Source organism: Dasypus novemcinctus, chromosome 25 (assembly GCF_030445035.2).
Source record: "Dasypus novemcinctus isolate mDasNov1 chromosome 25, mDasNov1.1.hap2, whole genome shotgun sequence".
Classification (NCBI taxonomy): domain Eukaryota; kingdom Metazoa; phylum Chordata; class Mammalia; order Cingulata; family Dasypodidae; genus Dasypus; species Dasypus novemcinctus.
Genome location: NC_080697.1, coordinates 19,698,284 through 19,721,392, shown reverse-complemented (window position 1 = coordinate 19,721,392; position 23,109 = coordinate 19,698,284). Strand labels below are relative to the sequence as shown.

The window sequence follows — 23,109 nt, the reverse complement described above, 5'->3', positions numbered from 1 at the left end:
GGACTCGTCTATTGAAAGAGTTAACTTTTGTGTAACTGGGCAAAATTCACACAGAAATTATATCTGCACTAAGACAGTTGCTGCTAGGCACATGTAGCTACTGAGCACTTAAAACCTGGCTTGCATGTGCTGCAAGTGTTTCCAAGATTTCAAAGACCCCCCCCCCCCAAAAAAATACTGGATATACTGAGTTAAATAAAATATATACAAGTCTCACAAACTAAAAAAACCACCCAGTGATGAAAAGTCCTTTCATTAGAGAAAAATATATTCTTTAAGTGTTCCATTAAGCAAATCAATAGTTCGTTTTAAACATATTCTCTTCCAGAGACATTTTGATGCTCTACTGTCTTACTTCAGAGCTGCTGCTACGTACCACTCGCTCAATGGCGGGCTGAAACCAACTGCCATACACAAGCAACAAGGACATTTTGTCTGAGCAAAACCCAGCTGCTAGAATAGGGATGGGCTTTGGTGTAGATTTCTTGCCTTTCCCAGGTGTTGCTATCTGAATTGTGCAGTTTGAAGTCAAAGGTTTTTTACAGTATCTAGAAATGGGGAAAAAGGAAAACAGATTAGAGAATTTGAAATCAGAATATCTCACACTAATTCTGCAAAGTTCACATCAAATTCTCCGGCCCTACAGCGTCATCAGGGGTGGACCGGGGTACCCAGCACACAGTGCCCCCTCTCTTGCCTTTTCCCTGACCCCAATGGCACTCACAACCTCACCACCAAATTCTGCCCTTCTCTCCCACTCTGTCAGTTCCCTTGCACCTCTCCCGAATCCAACTATGCCCCTCTGGAACGCAGTCATCCGCAAAACTGCTTCTGCGATGCCATCTCTAAAGTGCCCTTCACCTTCCTGCTCTATCCTAGCCCACCCCAGCAGCCCTCCCAAGCTGTAGCTGTTTTTTCTCCCACACCACTGTGTCAGGGGCCTAGACAGAGTGAGGTGGAAAGCTGGGAGGGACAATTGACTGCAGGATTCAAGAGTTCTCCTGGTTTTTCATTGGCACTTCAAGACAAAGACCTCTTCCTCCTTTATCTCTAAAACCTTAGAAATTCTTGTCACCAGATACCACCTACCCATCCTCCTTCCTGCCATCACCCAATGAGCTCCAGCTCACTGTCATTCTTTCCCACACCACTCTAGGGAATTCCTTTCTAGTGATTTCCGTATCTGGTATTAAGGCTGATGACCCTCCTAGCATCCTGGCCTCTCAGGTCTTGACTTTCCCATCTCCAGTGACCACATGCATCCTAACCTCAGGCAGCCAGTCCTCATGCTCTCAACACCCTCCCACCACTTACCACCTGTAAGCGCACATCCTCCTACGCTGCCATTTTAAGCAGTCAATTGTCCCTCCCAACTTTCCACCTCACTCTGTCTAGGATCCTGACTCCATAACCAGCCCTAGCAATGATTTTTGGTCTCTCTGCTTCAGCCTTTACTCCTCTGTAGTCCATTCTCAACAGAGATGAGGACTGTATTAAAACACAGGGCAAATCCCATCATCCCTGTGCTTCTCCTTCAGTAGCTTACCACTGCTTAGGAAGAAATCTTCGTATTACAGATGACTTTGTAAACAAAGACTCCCAGCAATACCAGCCAAAATACTATTGATTATCTCTAGGGATACTCAAACTTCACAATCAATTCTTCTATGCATCCCAAATGTTTAAAAATGAATATATATATTACTTTCATAATTTGTTTCTACTTAAATTCCTATACTAAGATTTTAAAAGGATATCAAATGACAATGAAAAGTTGAAATCATGTTAAACTCTAACATAATAGTGCACGTAACTAAATCTCAGAATTTGTTTCTAACACACTGCAAGGGTTGGCAAACTTTTTCATTACTGGACTTGGTAGTAACCATTTTAGGTTCTGCAAGCTACACAGGTCTCTTTTGGATACAGCCTGCAGGTCACAGTTCCTCAACTCCTACTCTAGTACTACTACTACTCAACCTTTTAACAACACTTCCTGTCTGTCCACCAAAGCACTTGCATTGCAATGCTTCACTGATATGCATACTTGTAGCAAGGGGAATTAAAGCACAACCAAGGAGAGAAATTAAGACTTCACCAAAGTCCACAAGCAAGTCTCCAACTGAGCCACCTTCTTTTAAATTCCATCACTAGAACTACCAACACTAATAAAAACATAGCATAAGTAGCCACTCTTCTAACCAAAACCAGGTTGAGAAATGGTGCACAGCTCCAGGAACTTGACATTTAACTGGGAATGTACATAGTTAAATAAACTAGGAATTTTCAGAATGCTTTCAAAACCACCTTACTTAAAAATAATACAATGCAAAAAGTATTGCAATAGAATAATGAACAAAGTAGTAAGTCAGGGGAAGAAATTTCCAACTTGAAAAACTTCCTACTTACCCATTTAGTATGTGTTCAAAAAGATGAACTTGACCATCTCTGCAAACAACAGCTAACTTAACAGGCTAAAAGAAAAAATGTAACTGATTACTTTACAGCAAACACAGATGATAGCTTCCTTCCCCAATCTAACTTAACAACCCTCACCTCTCCTCCATACCCCTTGAAATAACCGGAGAAAAGGTTACAACAGCAAGAAAGCACAACTCTTGCAATTAAAGATAATTACTGCCATCAAAATAACGATGAATACTGTTGTTATAGTCAAGTTTTAAATCAGTTGTTAGACCCAGATAGCACAGTCATGGAGAAGGCAGCCTCAGAAGGTGGATGAACACAGCCACACAAGGCAGAGGCTGGCAGCATGGAGTGACACTGCCGGCCTCTGTGCTCAGCCCTGTGTCATGTCCGAGCAGCCAGGGCTGTTGGGAAGGCCATTCTGTTCTGAAGGCTGGGAAAAGGGGCTGGGGGGAGGGGTCACCTCTTCTCTCTGGTCCTTTCGAGTAACCCAGCTGCCTGGATACCCCACACTGCACTGTAGGTCTTGCATCTCAAGGGTCTACCACCCAAAACTGAAAGTTTTGAGTTTTCTTAAGAAAGCTTAAACGAAAGCCTTAGAACATTCAAAGCACCACTTCCAAAAAGGTGCTGTCTCTAGTCTAGGTCTGAAAGTAATGGAAGAATTCAGACAGCAGCAAATATCCTGGGAGAAAGAAATACATAAAACATTTTAAGGCTCCCTTTGTATGTCAAAGCACTTTGAGAATTATAACAGGTAATTGCTGTTTTATTTAAAGATAAGAAATATCAGAAATGGGAAAAGTATTAAGGAAAATTTTGTTTGCTTCTGACATTTAGCAGCATATGCAAGTTGTGAGATAAGATTACTTTTCCCCATCAAATTTTCTAGTCCCCTCTTCCACCACAACCCCTACTGACAGATATCTTTCAGTCCCATCAAAATGTCTACATAGGTTGATAACTTTTTAGGGAAACACAGGCAGAATATATTGCAACATCAGAATCAAGGTTTTATCTGGAATTTCTATTTTAAATTATCACTATAACTACAATTTTATATAAAATGACAAAATTAGAACTTGGCTTCCTTCTTGATAATCAGGATTCATCACTCCCACTAAGTTTAAAAAGTCTTGACAAAAAACAGAAAGCCTACCTCTTTCATTTTATTATTGATAATTTTTAAGTATATATCAATTTATTCTGAGATAAACTCTAAATTAAATTTAAAACAAAAGAATTCACAGTCAGTAATAGAAAACAAAGACTCAGTCTTTGAGCAAGTTTTCATATTCCAATAGAGGATATTTTTCTTATATAAATCACTTGCTTTTGGGATTTAAGGAACCTCTGGGAAAAAAACATACAATTTTTTTAAAAAGTCATTTCAAGTTAAATCAACTTCTTTCTTTAATAGTTACAGGGACAAATACTCAATTGTTTCTGATTTTACAACAGAAATTTCCAATGATCAATATGTCTAGCCATCATGAGATAACTGGTGCATTACCTACACTGAATGTACAGACATAATAAGTGTACTGAAAACAATTAAATTGTATATGTACCATGGTTATGTGTTGGATTTCTATTAGATTTTTCTAAAATACTGAAAATAGCTAACGGATGCTATTACTATCTGACCTGGACTACTTAAGTGAGAAAGGTCCTTCCGTGAGATAATCCACACTGACACACCAGCCATTCACATTAGAAAGCCAAGATTCTTCCATCTGTTTACTTGCCCTTGATTACATTAGCAATAGAATTGATCTTTTAAGCCAATGCTCTTTCCACTACAACACTTTTCAGAACTACTAAAACACAATAAAAAACTACTGTTAGAGATTTATGCAACATGTCTTTCAAAACCTAGGTTGTACTTAAAGTGAAATGCCTTCACTTTCATTGAAAGACTAAGATTCTGTCCAAATCAAAATCCTAAGTACCTTTAGGGTAACAGAAACACAAATATGAAAGCACTGCAGTGATGTCAGGTATGCTAAATGCTGAAAATGTTACAAACATAGAATCTACTATTTTTGTGCAAAATTCTGAAATAAAAAAGCATCAAACATTAGGATGCTGCTCGTACAGCAAAATGTACCTTAGGTCCTACAAGTGACAAGGTTTTGTAACAAAAATGAAGCACCTAACAGAAAAATCATATATATGTTGCTATTAAAACCCACCCTCATTAATTTTTATTAGTCCACATAATGAATTCCAAAATGTACTACCTTTGCATATAAAAATTTCCCTTCCCCTCATTAGAGCTTTTTTTTACAGATTTAATGGTCACTCTGACATCTAAGAAGACTTTTATTCTATGTCATTGGTCTTCCCAAATGCCCCCTCCTTCTTTCCCAATGAGTCATTAAATCATCAAACCTTACTTTGAAAAAAATAACCTTTGTGAAATACAAAAACATTCCCAAAAATTGAGCCATTTACCTCTTCTTTGTTTTCTGACAAAATCAGGTCAATATAGACAGGTTCATCTGTGACTGTGAAAGACATCACCGCATTCTTTTCTTTATTTTCTGACCGGACCTGCCTAGATAACAAAACCTGGGATTAGCTAAAGAGGCAGGAAGGGGGGGCGTGGGGAAGACAGCACCTAAAAGGGATGATGACAGCATTAGAATCCCAATGCTGAAAACTAAATAAGGTGACCAAAGATCAAAATAAGTGAAGCATTCACTACCATATACCATGACCACTTGGGAAAAGAAAAAGCATTCATGGGAAACGGACTTTGGCCAGTGGTTAGGGCGTCCGTCTACCACATGGGAGGTCCGCGGTTCAAGCCCAGGGCCTCCTTGACCCGTGTGGAGCTGGCCCATGCGCAGTGCTGATGCGCGCAAGGAGTGCCGTGCCACGCAAGGGTGTCCCCTGCGTAGGGGAGCCCCATGCGCAAGGAGTGCACCCATAAGGAGAGCCGCCCAGCGCGAAGGAGGGAGCAGCCTGCCCAGGAATGGCGCCGCCCACACTTCCTGCACCGCTGACGACAACAGAAGCGGACAAAGAAACAAGACGCAGCAAATAGACACAGAAAACAGACAACCGGGGGAGGGGAGAGGAATTAAATAAATAAAAATAAATCTTAAAAAAAAAAAGAAAAGAAAAAGAAAAAGCATTCATGAGTCTATATCAGTATAAAGAATGAACCACACTCTATATTCTCTTCCATTCATTTATGTGTCTATCATGCTGCCAAGACCAACTAACTGCCTGGATGACTATGATTCCTAAGTCTTGGAATCAGGCAATGTTAGTGCTCAACATTCACCTTTATTGAAGTTGTTCTGGCTATTCTGTCCTTTGCATTTCCATTTGAATTTTAGAATCACTTTATGAAGTTCTACAAAAAGGCCTGCTGGGAAATTTTGCCCAGCAACAATATCATAGTCCATGAGGTTTATCCAAGGCACAATTATTGCTAATTGAAAAGGCCTGCTGGGACTTAAACTGGGATTACATTGCATCTACAGATCAAAATTTGAGGAGAATTAACTTAATAGCAATTATGAAACAGAGACCAGAAAAAGGTACACACATGCAAACACAGCAACAACTAATTTCAACAAATGTGCATAGGCAATTCAGTGGAGAAAGGACAGTCTTTAAAAAATGGTAGTGGAAAAATTTAACATCGATAAAAGTAAAAACATGAACTTTAATCCATTCCTCATACCACATACAAAAATTAACTCAAAGGTGATCATAGAATTAAATGCAAACCTAAAACTATAAAACTTCCAGGAAAATCCTGTGATTTTGGGTTATGCAAAGATTTCTAAACATGTAATAGACCACATCAAAATTAAGTTTCTGCTCTTCAAAAGAGACTAAGAGAATGAAATACAAATCACAGACTAGGAGAAAATGTTTGCAAAGTATATACCTGAAAGCAGACTTGTATCTGGAACTATTAAAATTCAACAAGAATCCAATTTAAAAATGGGCAAAAAAATATTTGAATGGACATTTCATCAAAGAAAATATTCATACTGCAGGTAAGCACATAAAAGCCTCAACATCATTAGCCATTAGTGAAATGTAAATTCGAAACCACAATGAGATACCACTACACATCTACTGGAATGAAAAAAATGACCACACCAAGAGTTGGTGAGAATGGGAAAGAATTAATACTTTCCTATACCGCTAGTGGGAATGCAAAACGGTATACTGAAAACAAGTTTGACAATTTCCTAAGAACAGAAAATGAGAACCTACATCCCATAGAGAGCTGTACAGAAGAGCCCATGGTAACTTTAATTGTCCTGCCCCAAAACTGTAAACAAGCCTGGAAACAGGTAGGGAAGGGGAATCCAAAGGGGCATGAGGAAACTCTTGAGAGCAATGAATAGATTCATCACCTTGACTGTGGTGGTTTCACAGGTGTACATGTGTCAAAACTTATCAAACTGTATACTTTAAGCATGCAATTTATTACATATGTCAGTAATACCTCAATAAAGCTGTTATACATCTAGGTAGCAAAAAATTTTAAATTGAGTAACAACGTAGTTTACAAACATGATTCAAAGTCAGTTCATTTTATCAACTAGTGAACTTTATATGTTTACCAGTAAACAATCTCAATTAACTTAGGTCTAGAAGAAACTTAAGAAAGTTGATTTGACAAACCCTCCCTAAATGCCTTCATGTACAATACACTCCTAACAAAACATCATTCATCGACATGAAGTCATATGTACTATGCATATACAAATCATTACCCTCAGACCACCATGTACAGAAGAAACTTATCTTAGCCTACCAAGGGGAGGGAGTACAGACTCCTTGTTGTAATATGAAAGGTCTTTGTGGTTTTTTTTCTTCATTCAATAGCAAGAAACCTTCACATGTTTCTTCCTTACAGGAATGTGTATTTCAAAGGTAACTATCTGGGAACTTTAGATTTTTCTACCCACCAACATACAAAGTTTGTAGAGCTTCACAAATGGTCTTGTTGAACTGTCTTTCAACACGGGTTTTAAATTTGTCTTTTTAAATTTAGTTTACTGTTACGAAGAGAAGTCACGAGACATGATAAAATGCTATTTTGAAGCCATAAGACATGATAAAATACTATTTTCAGGATCTTTACAATATAACAGAAATCAAACATTTCTAGTATAGAAACTTTGTAGCTGGAGACCTCTTGGTATGAAGAACTAAGAGGCAAAGGGGTAAAGCATTTTGACTGAAGTACCTGGGTCATGTCAGGGAACCTAATGGTATACTGTAACTTTCTGACATTATTAATTTCTTAAGTGTTAAAGCCTCTAGAACTAAATTTAATTAAATTTGATCAAAGAGGCATAACTAGGAAATATGATTAAGCCAGTGGTTTTAAAGGTGATCAGAAGAATTTTGTCTTATGAATCATCACCATCAATTTTTTTAAAGAGATACACATTTGACGATTATCGATGCTATTATGTTATAAATACTCATATATATCAAAATCAAATATTTGCCTAAAATCAAAAAGGAAAAAGAGAACTTTTACAATTACCCAGCCATAAAATAGTAAATCCATGTACCTCTAAACACAGAGGAGACGCAATATAATACCCTTATATTATTCCCAAAAAGGTGGATTCTTTATTACAAGTCTAAGGAAATCCAAGCTTAAACACAATATAGAGAGTCTCAGACTCATCATTTATATTATATCATGTAAGCTTTATCAGATTCTTTCGAGGCAAAGTTGCCTCCCAAATCCAGAAGACTACATACCAGACATTAAGTAACCGGTCATGTACTGCTCCAGACAAGAAATAAAGACCTGTGATCCCATCAAAGGGTTGGCTCTCGTTAGGAGGTCTGATGGTTGTGAACATCAGTGATGAGACTGGCGTCGCGTGTCCTGTGAAGTGCTAGAGAAAGTTAAATCTCATTTAGGAGGGGATGGATTCAAAGTAGTAACAAGAGTATCACAAGAAAGATACAGATGCTACATATTTGAAGGCAGAGCTACAGATTGAAAAGAACCATTAAATTTGAAGCAACTGAGGTTATCTATGCTCTATTTCCCCGTTTAAAAAGTCCATCAGAAAACACTGAAAATTAACATGCTCCTTCTAACTCCCACAACCCTACTGCACAACCTTTATTCCATTTTTGAGTTAAAGATTCACTTAATTGTATCCATTTTTTAAAGGAGTATTTGGGTGCTCAGACACAGCCAAGGAATTGTAGGTCCTCATTTTGCTCTCGGTGAGTCGAAACCACAATTTTAAGGCATCATCACAGCACCAAAACCTCAGTAACTCCTCAGGAAAACATTTTTTAACTCTTCAGAAAACATATTACTAAGTCTTCATAGTGCAATATTATAAGTAGACCAAATAATGGATGCAAGCAATCAAACCACAGGAAAGTAAAAGATTTTTAATTTCACATTTCTTTTATTTGTTCTATTTTTTTCCCCAGTGCATGTGAAGTTGGCTTGTTTAACCTATTTAACAGCAACAAATTAGACATGAAAGCTAACTTTAGCCTGTTAGTTCTATTATTTGATACTGAAAATAAAGAATCTGTATTAGGAAACTTATGCAATGGCTCATAGTTCTGTCTTTCCCTATACTTAATCTATACGACTGAGACTTTACCATGTTTGCAACTAATTTGATCACTCACTCTGTAGACTTCTTTGGTCTCCAAAGCCCAAAGCTTGATTGTTCGACCAGCTGAAAGCAACATCTTTCCATTTGGGCTGATACACAGGGAACTGACACTGCTATTGTCACCTTTCCATTTGCTGTATGGTGAAAAGAAACAAAAACATCTCAGTGGTGAGAAAACGTGCCTCAAAACAAAAACACAGAACAAAACAAAAAAACATACCAGGTATTAAAAATAAGGCTCTAGATCAAACTTCATTCTCTAAAAGTTTGTGTCAGCAAGCAGCCCTGGACATAAAAACGTTCCAGTAAAGCCTTCCTAATGGGGCCCTTTTGACTAAGAGGGGCGTCAGGGAATGGGTGGTAAGAGTTTTGGGAACATCAAGTTGGTAGACGGTGTATCCTTTGAACCACGGCTTGGGTTCTGTTAATGCCCAGTGTCCTGCGGCACACAAAGACTTGTTCAAGTCCTACCCCCTGTCATGTGAATATAGACCCACTGGTGACTAGGGCCTTTGACGATGTCATTAGTAAAGGTAAGGCCAAACTGAATGAGGTGGACCTTGTTGTTTGAGCTATTTTTTCATCTTTCTAAATAACAGTCCTAGTTTCATAAGTTACCAGGAGATGCCAGGGATCAAACCTGGGACCTCGTGCATGCAAAGCAGGCGCTCTACCATTGAGCTACAGCACCCACGAGGGTGGGCCTTAATGTAGTCTGAATGGAGTCCTTTCAAACAGAGGAAATATGGACATTATAGGAAGAGACAGAGGGGGAGCAAGACGGCCATTAGACAGAAACAGAGATGGAGCTGCGGATTGCCAGCAACCATCCCCACACCCCTACAGTCTTCAAAAGGCTTGATCCTGCTGACACCTTGACTTTAGACTTCTAGTCTCCAAAGTTGTAGACAACAAATCCTGTTGTTTAAGCCAACTAGCCTGTGGTATTTCTTCTACAGCCACGGCAGACGAAGGCACCCAAGAAAACTCAAAAGCATCAGACCTCCACAAGTCCATCCTACCACCACCACGGTTCCCACATTCCCTAAAAGGTGAGGGCCTTTAATTCACTTAGCAACACATATGAGTTCTCAAACTACAGCCCAAAAAGGTTAGTGGTTCTAGCCTAAATCCATGAATGCAACCCCAATGGAAAGGGGCAAAAGAACTAGACAGAGATGATTCCTTTAATAACACCTCAAAGATGGAAGTGTCTTTGCAGTTTGCAGCACATATTAATGTGGCCACAGGGAGCTCAGCCACGCATGGGAAAAAAATCAAGAAATAACTGTATCTTATTACCAAAGTAGAATAATTCAAAAGTGGGAGGAAAAAAAACCTTATTCCATCAGTCAAGTGGAATTGGATCAAAATTAGTCATTTGGAAAAACAAAATTACTACCTTACACACACACAAATTACCAATTGATTAAAAATAAGTAGCAAATTTGGAGTAATAGGAAGTTTTGGAAAAAGATGGTAGTGGTAACAGCACAACACTGTGAATGTAATTAACACCATGAACTATACACTTGAAAGTGGTTAAAATGGGAAATTTTAGATTGTACATGTTACCAGAAAATAATTCTTAGAAGTCATAAATGTACAACGAATAGTCGTCCCTAATGTAAACTATGGGCTATAATTAATAATATAAAATTTAATTATATGAAACTTCCGTATAATATAAATCACAGCATTAAAATACAAGTAACCCCAGGTCCCCACCCCATTCCACATGAGGTGCCTCAGGATCATGCAACCCTTGGTCAGCTGAGCAAACAGTGTTCACAGGCATGTATCAAGCCCTGCACTTGAGTGTGTGCAGTATAGAAAGTGTTGTGGGTATCGGTGCTTGTTGACCACAGTGCCCCTGTGTGCACTGAAACTACTGTTTTTCAGTTATAAAAGTAAGATTAGGCCCCCAAACCACCATAAAAATAAAGAAAAATGTGCTTTGATTCATCTTTTCCATCTTGGTTTATACAAAGTGCCTCTTTTTACATTAGCCCCAAGCCCTGTGGTTTTTGCCCAAGCAGCCCTGAACTAAATAGTCAAATAGGTGAGGTTTCTTCCTTAGGCCCATCTAAAGTTGGTATAAATGCACCTCCCTCAGCATCTATGTTAGAAAGTGATGCATACAGCAGCATGGCTTAGGTGCTGTGTACTGTAAAGTTGAATATATTCTTGATTTTAAATGTTGGTTTTGAAATACTTCTCTTGTCAAAGTTGTGTTTCCCATATTTTGTGCTGGTAGGAATACTGCCATGTTAGTTGTGAGGGTCTTTTTAAATGGAAAAACCAGTGGGCCATAAATGTCAAAGTTATTGGAAACCAATTTTAACCAGTACTCATCCATGGGAAGAATCTTGGCAGGCTCTAGAATTTCTACCAAGGACATAGGAACTGTGATCTTATTTAGCCATAAGGGTGGGAGAAGAGCTGTATGAAGCTTAAAAAATATTTGGACTATATTTCAATGAAAACATGACTTTTAAAAAAATAGATGCTCTCATCATATTTTAAGAAATATTGGTAAGCTGCAAATTGAAGGAAAAAAAATAAAAGACCAGGAGAAAATATCAAAAATATATATATTATAGACAATGGATTAATACCCAGAACATATAAACAACCCCTTCACATCAAGAAGGAAAATTTCAAAATAAAAATAAAGGAAATAAACAGGCAATTAATTCACAGAATACAAATTGTTGATCAACATATGAAAATGTCCAACCTCACTAGTATCAAATGCTGCATACATACAGGTGCACAAATGTTCAGAGCACTATTATTCTCAAGAAACAAAAGGTGGAAACCACTCATATGTCCAGGAATGGATGAATGGACAAAAAAACATGATATACATATACAGCATGATGTTGCTCAGCCATAAAAAGGGATGAAGTACTGATAAATGCAACAACAAGGACAATCCTTAAAAACATTATGTTGAGGGACTTCCAGAAATATGGAGGATTAGGAAGATAAGAGACACAGAGGGATTGCTTCCCTCCAGAAAAAAATAGCTAGAGGAGAGGCAGAGTCTGTCTACAAGGGAAGGCAAGATGCCACCCTGGAGAGAGAGGTGCAAAGGAAAGGAGTCTTGGCTAGATGGAAAAATTCCTTGAGTAAAGCTGCAGCAGAAGCTGCTGGCACCCATCCCCCAACCCTTGGAGCAAACAGCAGTCTAAGGACTACAGGGGCTACAGACTGAAGTAGCTGCAGGGGTCCTCTTCCCCCAAGAGGGGGGGATAGGGAAGGACAAAGCCTACAGTAAATGCAGATTTTGGCCAGCAAACTTAGTCTACTGAACTGGAAGAGTCACACACTTCCAGGTCCCATAGGACCATGGCATTATTTGCCCTGAGAGAGGGCTAAAGATAATTTGCCTTCTCAAACACCATCCCTACTATCCAGGGTTGGTTGCTGAGGAGGCAGAGGGAGGGAAAGTGGCAGAGGCCAAGGGAGAATAGCTTCTGAGAAAGTTTCTTTGTGAAGTTTGGCCTGCCCTGAGGACATTGCTTCTGCACAGCCTACCCTCCTGAGGAATTACTCTGAAGCACTCCCCTCTAGCACCTGGGGTCTGAGCCCAGAGGTCTGCCAGAGAGCGTCATCTGCTGGCAGAACAGAAAAGTGCACGAAAGGAAGCAGGAAATAATAATAAACAAACAAGAGGCAAAAGGGTGCCTTTACTGTCCCCCTCTCCAAGGTCCTTGGAAACTGGCCTGCACTCCATTACTGGCTCATTAGCCCTGATTTTAGAGGTTAAACAGGGGCAATCCTAAAATATCTAGAAAAAGCTGAACGAAGAATCAAAGAACAGTGGTAGCACACAGTTACTTAACAGTAAATCTCTAGAAAAGAGGAAGAAACTGAACACCAGAGTAAACTCAGCATCAGAATCAGATGCCTAGACATCAGCAAAAAATTACATAAGAAAACGGAATATATGAGTCAGGCAAAGGAACAAATCAAAGCCCCAGATAAGAAATAGGACTTGAAACAACTAATCAATAAGATTTACACAAATCTCCTAAATCAAATCATGGAACTGAAGGACACCGTAATTAAAGAAATAAAAGACATCAAGAAGACACTGGGTGAGCACAAAGAAAATCATGAAACCTTGGATAGAAAAATAACAGCGCTTATGGAAATAAAAAGACATAATAAGTGATATTTAAAAGACAACAGAATCACACAACAGCAGATTTGAAATCATGGAAGAAAGAATCAACAACATAGAGGACAGAAGAGCTGAAATGAAAATAGAGGTAAGACAAAGAAAAGAATGGGGGAAAAATGAGCAGGGGCTCAGGGAATTAAATGAGAGCACAAAGCACACCAACATACGTGTTATGGGAGTTTCAGAAGAAGAGATGGGAAAAAGGGCAGAAAGAGTATTTGAGGCAATGTCCGAAAATTTCCCAACTCTCATGAAAAGACATACATGGCCAGGAAATACAGCATACTCTAATTAGAATTAAGTCCAAAGAGACTTATCCCAAGAAACAATATTTAGAGAGTCTGGAGGCTGGCAGAAGGATTGCCCTCATGCACAACTGAGCAGAGTCAGAGAGACAGATAAAGCAGATACAACCCCCAGATATTGGTTCCTATGAAGGCTAAAGAGACCCATGAGAGTTATGGTCATGGCCGATGGGGTTTACTACCAGGGCAGATGGCCCCTCTCTGGAAATGGTGTTTATGTGTGATGAATCTGGACTCAGATGGGATCTCCCTTCATAAGACTATCATACTAATCTGCTGGAGGTGCAGTTAACGTTGGGGTTTAAGATACAGTTAGGGGATTTGAATCTCTGGACTGATAATGTGATAGCCAGGTCCTGAGCCTCAACAGACTCCAGCACCTACAATCTGATTTATTGGACTTACCACACTCAGCTAAGATGGAGTTGAAGAAGGACAATCACCACACCATGGAGCCTAGAGTGATTATAACTGAAAATGGGAGGATGGCAGCCAGCATCCATGTGGAATCTGAGCCTCCTCTTGACATAGAGGTGCAATGGACACAACCAATCCAATGTCCACATAGAAGAGATGGCATTGGATTGGGAAAAGTGGACATGGTGGACGATGGGTATGGGGAAGGGCAGGAAGAGATGAGAGGTGGGGGCGTATTTGGGACGTGGAGCTGCCCTGGATGGCGCCTCGGGGGTGATCACCGGACATCGTGGATCCTCACAGGGCCCACTGGATGGAATGGAGGAGAGTATGGGCCATGATGTGGACCATTGTCTATGAGGTGCAGAGGTGCCCAAAGATGTACTTACCAAATCCAAGGGATGTGTCATGATGATGGGAACGAGTGTTGTTGGGGGGGGAGAGGGGGGGTGGGGGGGTGGGGTTGAATGGGACCTCACATATATATTTTTAATGTAATATTATTACAAAGTCAATAAAAAAATAAAATAAAAAATAAAAAAAAAAAAAGAAACTATTTAGAATGCCAAATGCTAAAGATAAAGGGAAAATTCTGAAAGCAGCAGGGAAGAAGAGAAACATCACATAAAAGGAATGTCCAGTAAGATTTAATGCAGATTTCTCTCCAGAAACTATGGAGGGGGAAGCAAATGTGGCTCAAGCAACTGAGTGCCCATCTACCACATGAGAGGTACAAGTTCAGTTCCCAGTGCCGCCTAGAAAAGACAAGCAAGACAGAGAGCTGACAAAACGGGCTGGTGCTGCAAGCTGACGAAACAAGATGACACAACAAAACATAATGGACCAAGCAATCAGGCACCTCCCTCCCACAATGGAGGTCTGTCCCAGGTTTGGTTCCCTGTGCTTCCAAAAACAAGAAGACCAGCACACAACAAATGACAGCAAATGCAAAGAATGAGGGGATAGGGATAAATAAAAAAATAAATCTTAAAAAAAAAAAAAAGCCATGGAGGCAAAAGTGCAGTAGTATATTATAATCAAGGCACTGAAAGAGAAAAACTGTCAGCCAAGAATTCTTTACCTAGCAAAATTGTCCTTCAAATATGAAGGTGAGTTTAAAATATTCACATATAATTACCGAAAAACTAAGACAGTTCATAAGCAAGAATCCAGCGCTACAGGAAACACAACAGGGAGTTCTATAGCTAGAAAAGACAAGAGACGGAAGTCTGGAGGAGTGTAGAAGTGAATACTATCAGAAAGGGTAACCAAAAGGGTAAAAAGATGGACAAAAATAAAATATGATATATGAAAGCCAAATGATAAAATGGTTGAAGTAATGCCCCTTTACAATAATGACATTGAACGTTAATGGATTATACTCCCCAGTCAAAAAACACAGGTTGACAATGGATAAGAGAACACAAGCCATCATAAGATATTATGAGAAACTATATGCCAAGAAATTAGACAACCTAGATCAAATGGACAAATTCCTAGAAATGCGCATACAACCTACACTGACTCTACGAGAAATAAAGGAACTCAACAAACCAATCACAAGTAGATGTTCCAACAAAGAAAACTCCAGGATAGCTTACCAGATGAATTCTACCAAACATTTCAAGAAGAATTACACCAATCTTGTTTAAAATCTTCCAAAAAACTGAAAAGGACGGAAAATTACCCAACACATTTTATAAGGCCAAAATCACCCTAATATCAAACTACATAAAGACACTACAAGAAAAGAAAATTAGGAAACCGGATGTGGCTCAACCAACTGGGCTCTCGTCTACCATTAGGAGGTCCAGAGTTCTATGCCCAGGGCCTCCTGGGGAAGGCACATTGGCCCATATGGCAAGATGGCCCATGCAGAATGCTGGCCCACGCAGAGTGCTGGCCTGCGAAGAGTACTGCCCCGTGCAGGAGTGCTGGCCCACACGGAGAGCTGGTGCAGCAAGATGACGCAACACAAAGAGACAGAGGAGACAGGGAAGCGGACTTGGCCCAGTGGATAGGGCGTCCGTCTACCACACAGGAGGTCCGTGGTTCAAACCCCGGGCCTCCTTGATCCGTGTTCAGCTGGCCCATGCGCAGTGCTGATGTGCACAAGGAGTGCCGTGCCATGCAGAGGTGTCCCTGCGTAGGGGAGCCCCACGTGCAAGGAGTGCGCCCCGTAAGGAGAGCCGCCCAGCGCAAAAGAAAGCGCAGCCTGCCCAGGAATGGCGTCGCATACACAGAGAGCTGACACACAAGATGACACAACAAAAAGAAACAGATTCCTGTGCCGCTGACAACAACATAAGCGGACAAAGAAGAACACACAGCAAATGGACACAGAGAGCAGACAACAGGGGAGTTGGGGGGGGGGGGGGGAAGGGGAAAGAAATAAACAAACAAATAAATAAAATCTTAAAAAAAAAAAAAAGAGGCAGAGGAGAGGCAATAAGAAACGCATCAGATCAGGAAGCTAAGGTGGCGCAAGAGAATGATCACCTCTCTCCCATTCCAGAAGCTCCCAGGATTGGTTCCTGGAGCTGCCTAATAAGAATACAAGCAAGGAAGCAGATTTGACTCAACTGATAGAGCGTCCACCTACCATATAGGAGGTCCAGGGTTCAAACCCAGGGCTCCTGGCCCACGTGGTGAGCTGGCCCACGCACAGTGCTGATGTGTGCAAGGAGTGCCACACAGGGGTGCTCCCCACATAGGGAAACCCCACACACAAGGAATGTGCCCCTCAAGGAGAGCTGCCCTGAGTGAAAAAAGCAGCCTACGCAGGAGTGGCGCCACATACACAGAGAGCTGACGCAGCAAAATGATGCAACAAAAAGAGACATTCCTGGTGCCACTGACAAGAATGCAAGCGGACAAAGAAGAACACATGGCAAATTGACACAGAAAGCAGGTAACAGGGGCAGGGGAAGGGGAGAGAAATTAAAAAAAAAAAAGAATACAAACAAACACAGAAGAACACACAGTGAATGGACACACAGAGCAGACAATGGGGGGAAGGGAAATAAAGAAGACTTTTTTTTTAAAGGAAAGATTTCCTACTTATTTCTTTTCTTTGACAAAACCCAACATTCTGTCTTGATAAAAACACTTCAAAAAATAGGTATAGAAGGAAAGTTCCTCAATATAATAAAGAGGGATATATGAAAATTCCACAGCCAACATCAAACTCAATGGGGAGAGATTGAAAGCTTTCCTTCTAAGATCAGGAAACAAGACAAGGATGCCTAACTGTCACCACTGTTATTCAATATTGTGCTAGAAGTTCTAGCTACAGCAACTGGGCAAGAAAAAAGAAATAAAAGGCATCCAAACTGGAAAAGATTAAGTAAAATTCTCACTCTTCGCAGAGGACATGACCCCATATTTAGAAAATTCTGAAATATCTACAACAAAGCTATTAGAGCTAATAAATGAGTTCAGCAAAGTGGCAGGACACAAGATCAACACACAAAAATCTGTGTTGTTTCTATACATGAGCAATGAGCAAGTGGAGGAGAAAAATCAAGAAAAAAATTCCATTAACAATAGCAACAAAAAGTCTCAAATATCTAGGAATTAATTTAACCAGGAATGTAAAGAATCTATATTCAGAAAACTTCAAAACACTAAAAGAAATTAAAGAAGAATTAAACAAATGGAAGGACATTCCATGTTGATGGACTGGAAGAGTAAACATTATGAAGTCAATTCTACCTCAATTGATTTATAGATTCAATGCACTACCAATTAAAATTCTAACAGCCTACTTTCCAGAAATAGAAAAGCCAATTAGCAAATTTATTTGGAAGGGACAGGGGTACCAAATAGCCCAAAACATCTTTAATTATTAGAGCAAAGTAAAAAAACTCATGCTTCCTAATCTTGAAATGTATTATAAGACTGCAGTGGTCAAAACAGTGTGGTACTGGTATAAAGCCAGACACACTGATCAATGGAATCAAACTGAGAATTCAGAAATAAACCCTCATCTCTATGGTCAACTGATTTTTTTTTTAAGATTTAAAATTTTTTTAATTTATTTCTCTCCCCTTCCCCCTCTATTCCTCCCCACCCTGCCGGCCGTTGTCTGCTCTGTGTCCATTCGCTGTGTGTTCTTTTCTGTCCGCTTGCATTCTTTGTCAGCAGCACTGGGAATCTGTGTCTCTTTCTGTTGCGTCAGCTTGCTGCGTCAGAAATTCATGTGTGCGGCGCCACTCCTGGACAGGCTGCATTTTTCACGCTGAGCGGCTCTCCTTACGGGATGCACTCCTTGTGTGTGGGGCTCCCCTACGCGGGGGACACCCCTGCATGGCACGGCACTCCTTGCATGCATCAGCACTGTGCATGGGCCAGCTCACCACACAGGCCAAGAGACCCTGGGTTTGAACCCTGGATCTCCTATGTGGTAGGCGAACGCTGTATCAGTTGAGCCAAATCTGCTTCCCTGATTTTGATAAGCCTACCAAGTCTATTTTCCTGGGACAGAACAGTCTCTTCAACAAATGGTATTGGGAGAAATGGATATCCATAACCAAAAGAATGAAAGAGGACAATTATTCTCACTCCCTATTTAAGAATCAACTCAAAATAGATCAAAGACCTAAACATAAAAGCCAGGACCATAAAACTCCTAGAAGATAATGTAGGGAAATATCTACAAGACCTTGTAGTAGGTGGGGGTCTCTTAAATCTTACACCCAAAACACAAGTAACAAAGAAAAAACAGATAAATGGGACCTCTTCAAAAGTAAACACTTCTGTATCTCAAAGGACTTTGTTAAAAGGGTAAAAAGACAGCCTATTTAAAGAGAGAATATATTTGGAAATCACACATCTGACAGGGTTCTAATATCCATGATCTGTAAAGAGAACCTACAACTCAATAAAAGGGCAAATAACCCAATTAACACATGGGGAAAATACCTGAATAGACATTTTTCTAAAGAAGAAATACAAAAGGGGGCGGGGGGGGGGGAACCATGGAAAAATGTTTAACATCACTGGCTATTAGGGAAATGCAAATCAAAGCTACAATGATATCATTTCACACCTACTAGAAATGCCACTATTTAAAAAACAGAAAACTAAAAGTGTTGGAGAGGAAGTGGAGAGACAGGAACTCTTATTCACTGTTGGTGGGAATGCAGAATGGTACAGCCTCTGTGGAAGTCTATTTGGCAGTTCCTAAGGAAGTTAAAGATCTACCATGTGTCCCAGCAATACCACTACTAGATATATATATCCAGAAGACCTGAGAGCAGTGACACAGACATCTGCACACCGAAGTTCACAGCAGCATTATTCACAACTGCCAAAAGATGGAAATAACCCAGGTGCCCATCAACTGACGAATGAATAAACTGTGGAATACACACAAGATGGAGTATTATTCAGGTGTAAGAAGAAATTAAGTTGTGAAGCATATGACAAGATGGATGAACCTGGAGGATATTATATTGAGCGAAGCAAGTCAGAAACAAAAGGATAAATATTCTATGATTTAGCTATTATGAACTAAATATAATGCGCAAACTCATGGAGTTAATAGTTAGAAAAGAAGTCATCAGAGAATAGAATGTGGTTAAAGAATGGAAAGCTGAGGTTTAATCTGTGTATAATTAGTAAAAAGCTGTTGGACATGAATAGAAATAGAGAATGCACATTGAAAGATTTGGAATTAGTGGCACTAACATACGGATATGATAGTGTTTTTGTTTTTTTGAAGTTATGAAAATGCTCTGATATTGACTGAAGTGATGAATGCACAACTCTGATCATACCAAATGCCACTGACTGTACACTTTAGATAAATTATAGGGTTTATGAACAAAAAAATAATAGGGTGGGCTGGAGGAAAAATACACGAATATAAGTTACAGACTATAGTTAGTAGTAATACTTTAATGATGCTCTTTCATAATTAGTTACAAAAGTTTCACAGTAATACAAGGTACTGGTGATGGGGTGATGTAAGAGAACCCTGTATGTTGGTATGCATGTTTGTTTTATAGTATCCTAATTTTTACTGTACTTACTGTTTATGTATTTTTATGTATGAATAATAAACTTCAATAAATTTTTTAAATAAAAAACTATACATATATATTGCTGACTGAAAGAAGCCAGGCACATATTATATGATACCATTTGTAGGAAATTTCCAGAACAGGTAATTCCATACAGAGGAAGCAGACTGGCAGTTCTCAGGGACTGGAGGAAGCAGAGAAAAGTGAGTGCTGCTTAATGGTCAGGTTTTCTTTTGAGTTGATGAAAATATTTTGGAACTAGCTAAGAGGTAGTGGTTGCTCAAGGTTGTGAATGCCACTTAACTGCATGCTTTACAATGGTTATTGCTGTGACTGTTTCACCCCAATTAACAAACAAGCCTAGCACAGTCCAAGGCTCAGGGTAACAGTATTTAAGGACTCGTAATATAAACACCAAATACTGTTTAACCAAAAATTGTGATGTAACAATACAAGGAAAACAGAAGGGGAGAGAGAGAGAATAAGAGCTAAATCCTCATCTTCCACAGTAGGAAATCAGTAGATAGTACCTAAACTGGAAAACAAAATCAGTTAATAGCAGTATAAGAATGCTAATCAGAAACATGGAAATAAATACCTCAAGAAAAGTGACAGAACTTGGAGTTGTCCTGGGTGGTACTGCAGGGACAGATGCTGGACATTTTATGTCCTGCCATGGCCCACTGGGTAGAATGGGGGAGAGTGTAAACTACAGTGTAGACCATTATCCATGCGGTGCAGCAGTGCTCCAAGATGTATTCACCAAATGCAATGAATGTCCCATGATAATGAAAGAGGTTGTTGATGTGGGAGGAGTGGGGTGAGGGGGGTGGGGAATATATGGGGACCTCATATTTTTTTAATGTAACATTTAAATAAATAAATAAAACCATTGGAGGGAAAAAAAAGAAAAGTTAAAGAATTACCAGTGGTTGCCCCTAAGAATAAGCTGTTGGAGTCAGAGTAAGGTATGATGGAAACCTCTGTAGAGCTATGTGACTTTTGAAATTACAGCTACTCTGTGATTTAAAAAGAAAAAATTGTCACAGGAAGAAAGATACTTAAGGCCAAAGGAATATAATGGAAAAAATGGAGCCATAGACTAGTGTGTTTTCAGAACAGTAAAGTCTGTGTGCTCTGGAAAGAGAGGCCAAGAATAAAACTGGAAAGTCATTTTATGAGGCAGGACAGTTGAGTGGATGAGAGCTCAGGCTCTTATTTAACCTATGTGTCAACAGTAAAACAAAGAGTGAGTCCACTTCACAGTTATGATTAGATACAAGGCGTGTACGTGCTGAACTGTGCCTCAAACAGCATTCAACTCTATGTGCAGGACTTATCTTTGTAAACTCTCATCTAGACAGCTTTTTAAAAATACAGTTAATCTGTGGGAAAATAATTACCTGCTCCTTAATGGAAATGTCACACCTGTTCTACTGTAGATGTTGCAGTTGTTCCCTATTATTGCAGATGATGTTGATGTTGCAGTTGTTCCCTATTATTTTAGATGATGTTGCATTTCAGATAGCAAACAGCTGCTTGGTAGTTTCCAATAAATACAAGGAGGAAACTAGGGTCAAGCCTCTCTGTTCCAGAAGCTGTGTGTGAGTCCCCTGGTGCCATCTCTATCTCCTCTCTTGTGTTTCTCTCTCTGTTCCTTGATTTTGTAAAGTTTTGTGTCACCTTCCCTTCGAGCCAACCTATCGCTGAGCTGATCTCAGCAATTGGAGACCAACATGGGGCCTGAAAGGAAGAAGGATCACTTAGACCAAAACTAAAGTGGTTGTGATGGCGCAGAGCCCCTAGGGTTTGGAAAGCCTTCAAAGTCCTCGAGGGTTTGCTTCTATTTCCCCAGGAGATGGAGAACGTCCTGTGTGAGTACCAGCATGTGGGTACCAACTTGTGGGATAAAGCCATACCATGAACGCCAAGAGACGATGAAAGTTCCTGTGGAACCTAGAACCTCCAGTAGTGCAGATGGAGAGACAGATGCTGGAAACTGCATGGCTGGGTCTCATTCCGAAGACTAGAATGGCTTTACATCAAAGTATCTAAACTACAGAACTTGTTCAAGCATGGCATCATAAAGCAAGTATGACTTGGGGACAGAAAGAGATTAAGAAGGAAACTGAGAGCAGGAAAACTGGAAAAGAAATGTTGAATTATAAAAGGAAGCAATGAAGAAATTCTAGATTAATAGATTTGGAACTGCTTTTGTGTTTGCCTGTTTGTTCAATGTCAGTGTGTGTGTTGTAATGGTTTCAGTGTGTGTGAAAAAGAGAAAAAGGGAGGAAAAACAAAAAAGGAAGAAAGGAGGATAAAAAGGAAGGAAAGAAGAGAAAGAAAGGAAAAAGAAAGGAAAAAAGTAGAAAAGAGAAAGGAAAAAAATAGAAAAAAGGAAAAAAGAAAAAAGAGGAAGGAAAAAGAAAAAGGGAAAAAAGAGAAAGAAAAGAGAGAAAGGAAGAAATAGAAAAAAGGAAGAAGATGAAAAAAGAAAGGAAGGATGAAATGAAAGATGTAAAAGTTAAGCAAATATTGAAAAAGGTAAAAAGTTTGTGGGAATGCTAACTGAAAGGTTATAAGGTGTATTTTGTCCTAAAATAAAATGGTTAATATGACGATATGCGGGACAGACCTAGTATGCATATAGCAGGTTGTAAACGTATTGTGGAAGCATTCAGTGAGATTTTGTAAAAGTAAAACAAGCCTGAATGAATACAAAAAAGTATAAAAACTGTGTGGAAAGGTCAACAATGGACTTTGCAGTTCTTCAAGGGTTTCTGGCCTGGCCTTATGGCAATGAATCTGGCTGCATAGAAGAAACCTGTGGCAGTGACCCTACTAAGAAACATCAGAGAAAATGGTATTTTAAGGGTCTGGAAAAGGCAAACAGTTGGGACAAGCTGTAAGGTCCCTACTGCTCAATCAAATTCTTAAATGTTTGGGTAAGACAAAACTATATATTCTCTGCTGTAACTGAAAAATACAATATTTACTCATGTTAATGGAGTTTGTAATGACAGCGTGTGACTTGGATGTGGCCAGCATTAATATCGAGTACTGGCCTATATAGCCTTGCCAGTTGGGAATATTAA

At 39.6% G+C, this 23,109-nt stretch overlaps 1 protein-coding gene and 1 non-coding gene across 2 annotated transcripts in view; both read right to left on the bottom strand.

The window, feature by feature from the left end:
* The window catches only part of WDR43 (WD repeat domain 43), a 56,083-nt gene that overhangs the window by 18,001 nt on the left and 14,973 nt on the right, over nucleotides 1-23,109 (bottom strand). The window contains exons 4-8 of the mRNA XM_004452348.5: nucleotides 9,088-9,208; nucleotides 8,185-8,324; nucleotides 4,885-4,987; nucleotides 2,410-2,474; nucleotides 377-548 (exon numbers count right to left, since the gene is read on the bottom strand). Coding sequence (XP_004452405.2) covers nucleotides 377-548; nucleotides 2,410-2,474; nucleotides 4,885-4,987; nucleotides 8,185-8,324; nucleotides 9,088-9,208 — 601 coding nt within the window. The remainder of the gene's footprint in view (nucleotides 1-376; nucleotides 549-2,409; nucleotides 2,475-4,884; nucleotides 4,988-8,184; nucleotides 8,325-9,087; nucleotides 9,209-23,109) is intronic.
* On the bottom strand, nucleotides 8,619-8,703 carry LOC111762717 (small nucleolar RNA SNORD53/SNORD92). The gene has a single exon (XR_002795760.1). It is a non-coding gene; the product is annotated as a small nucleolar RNA SNORD53/SNORD92 (small nucleolar RNA).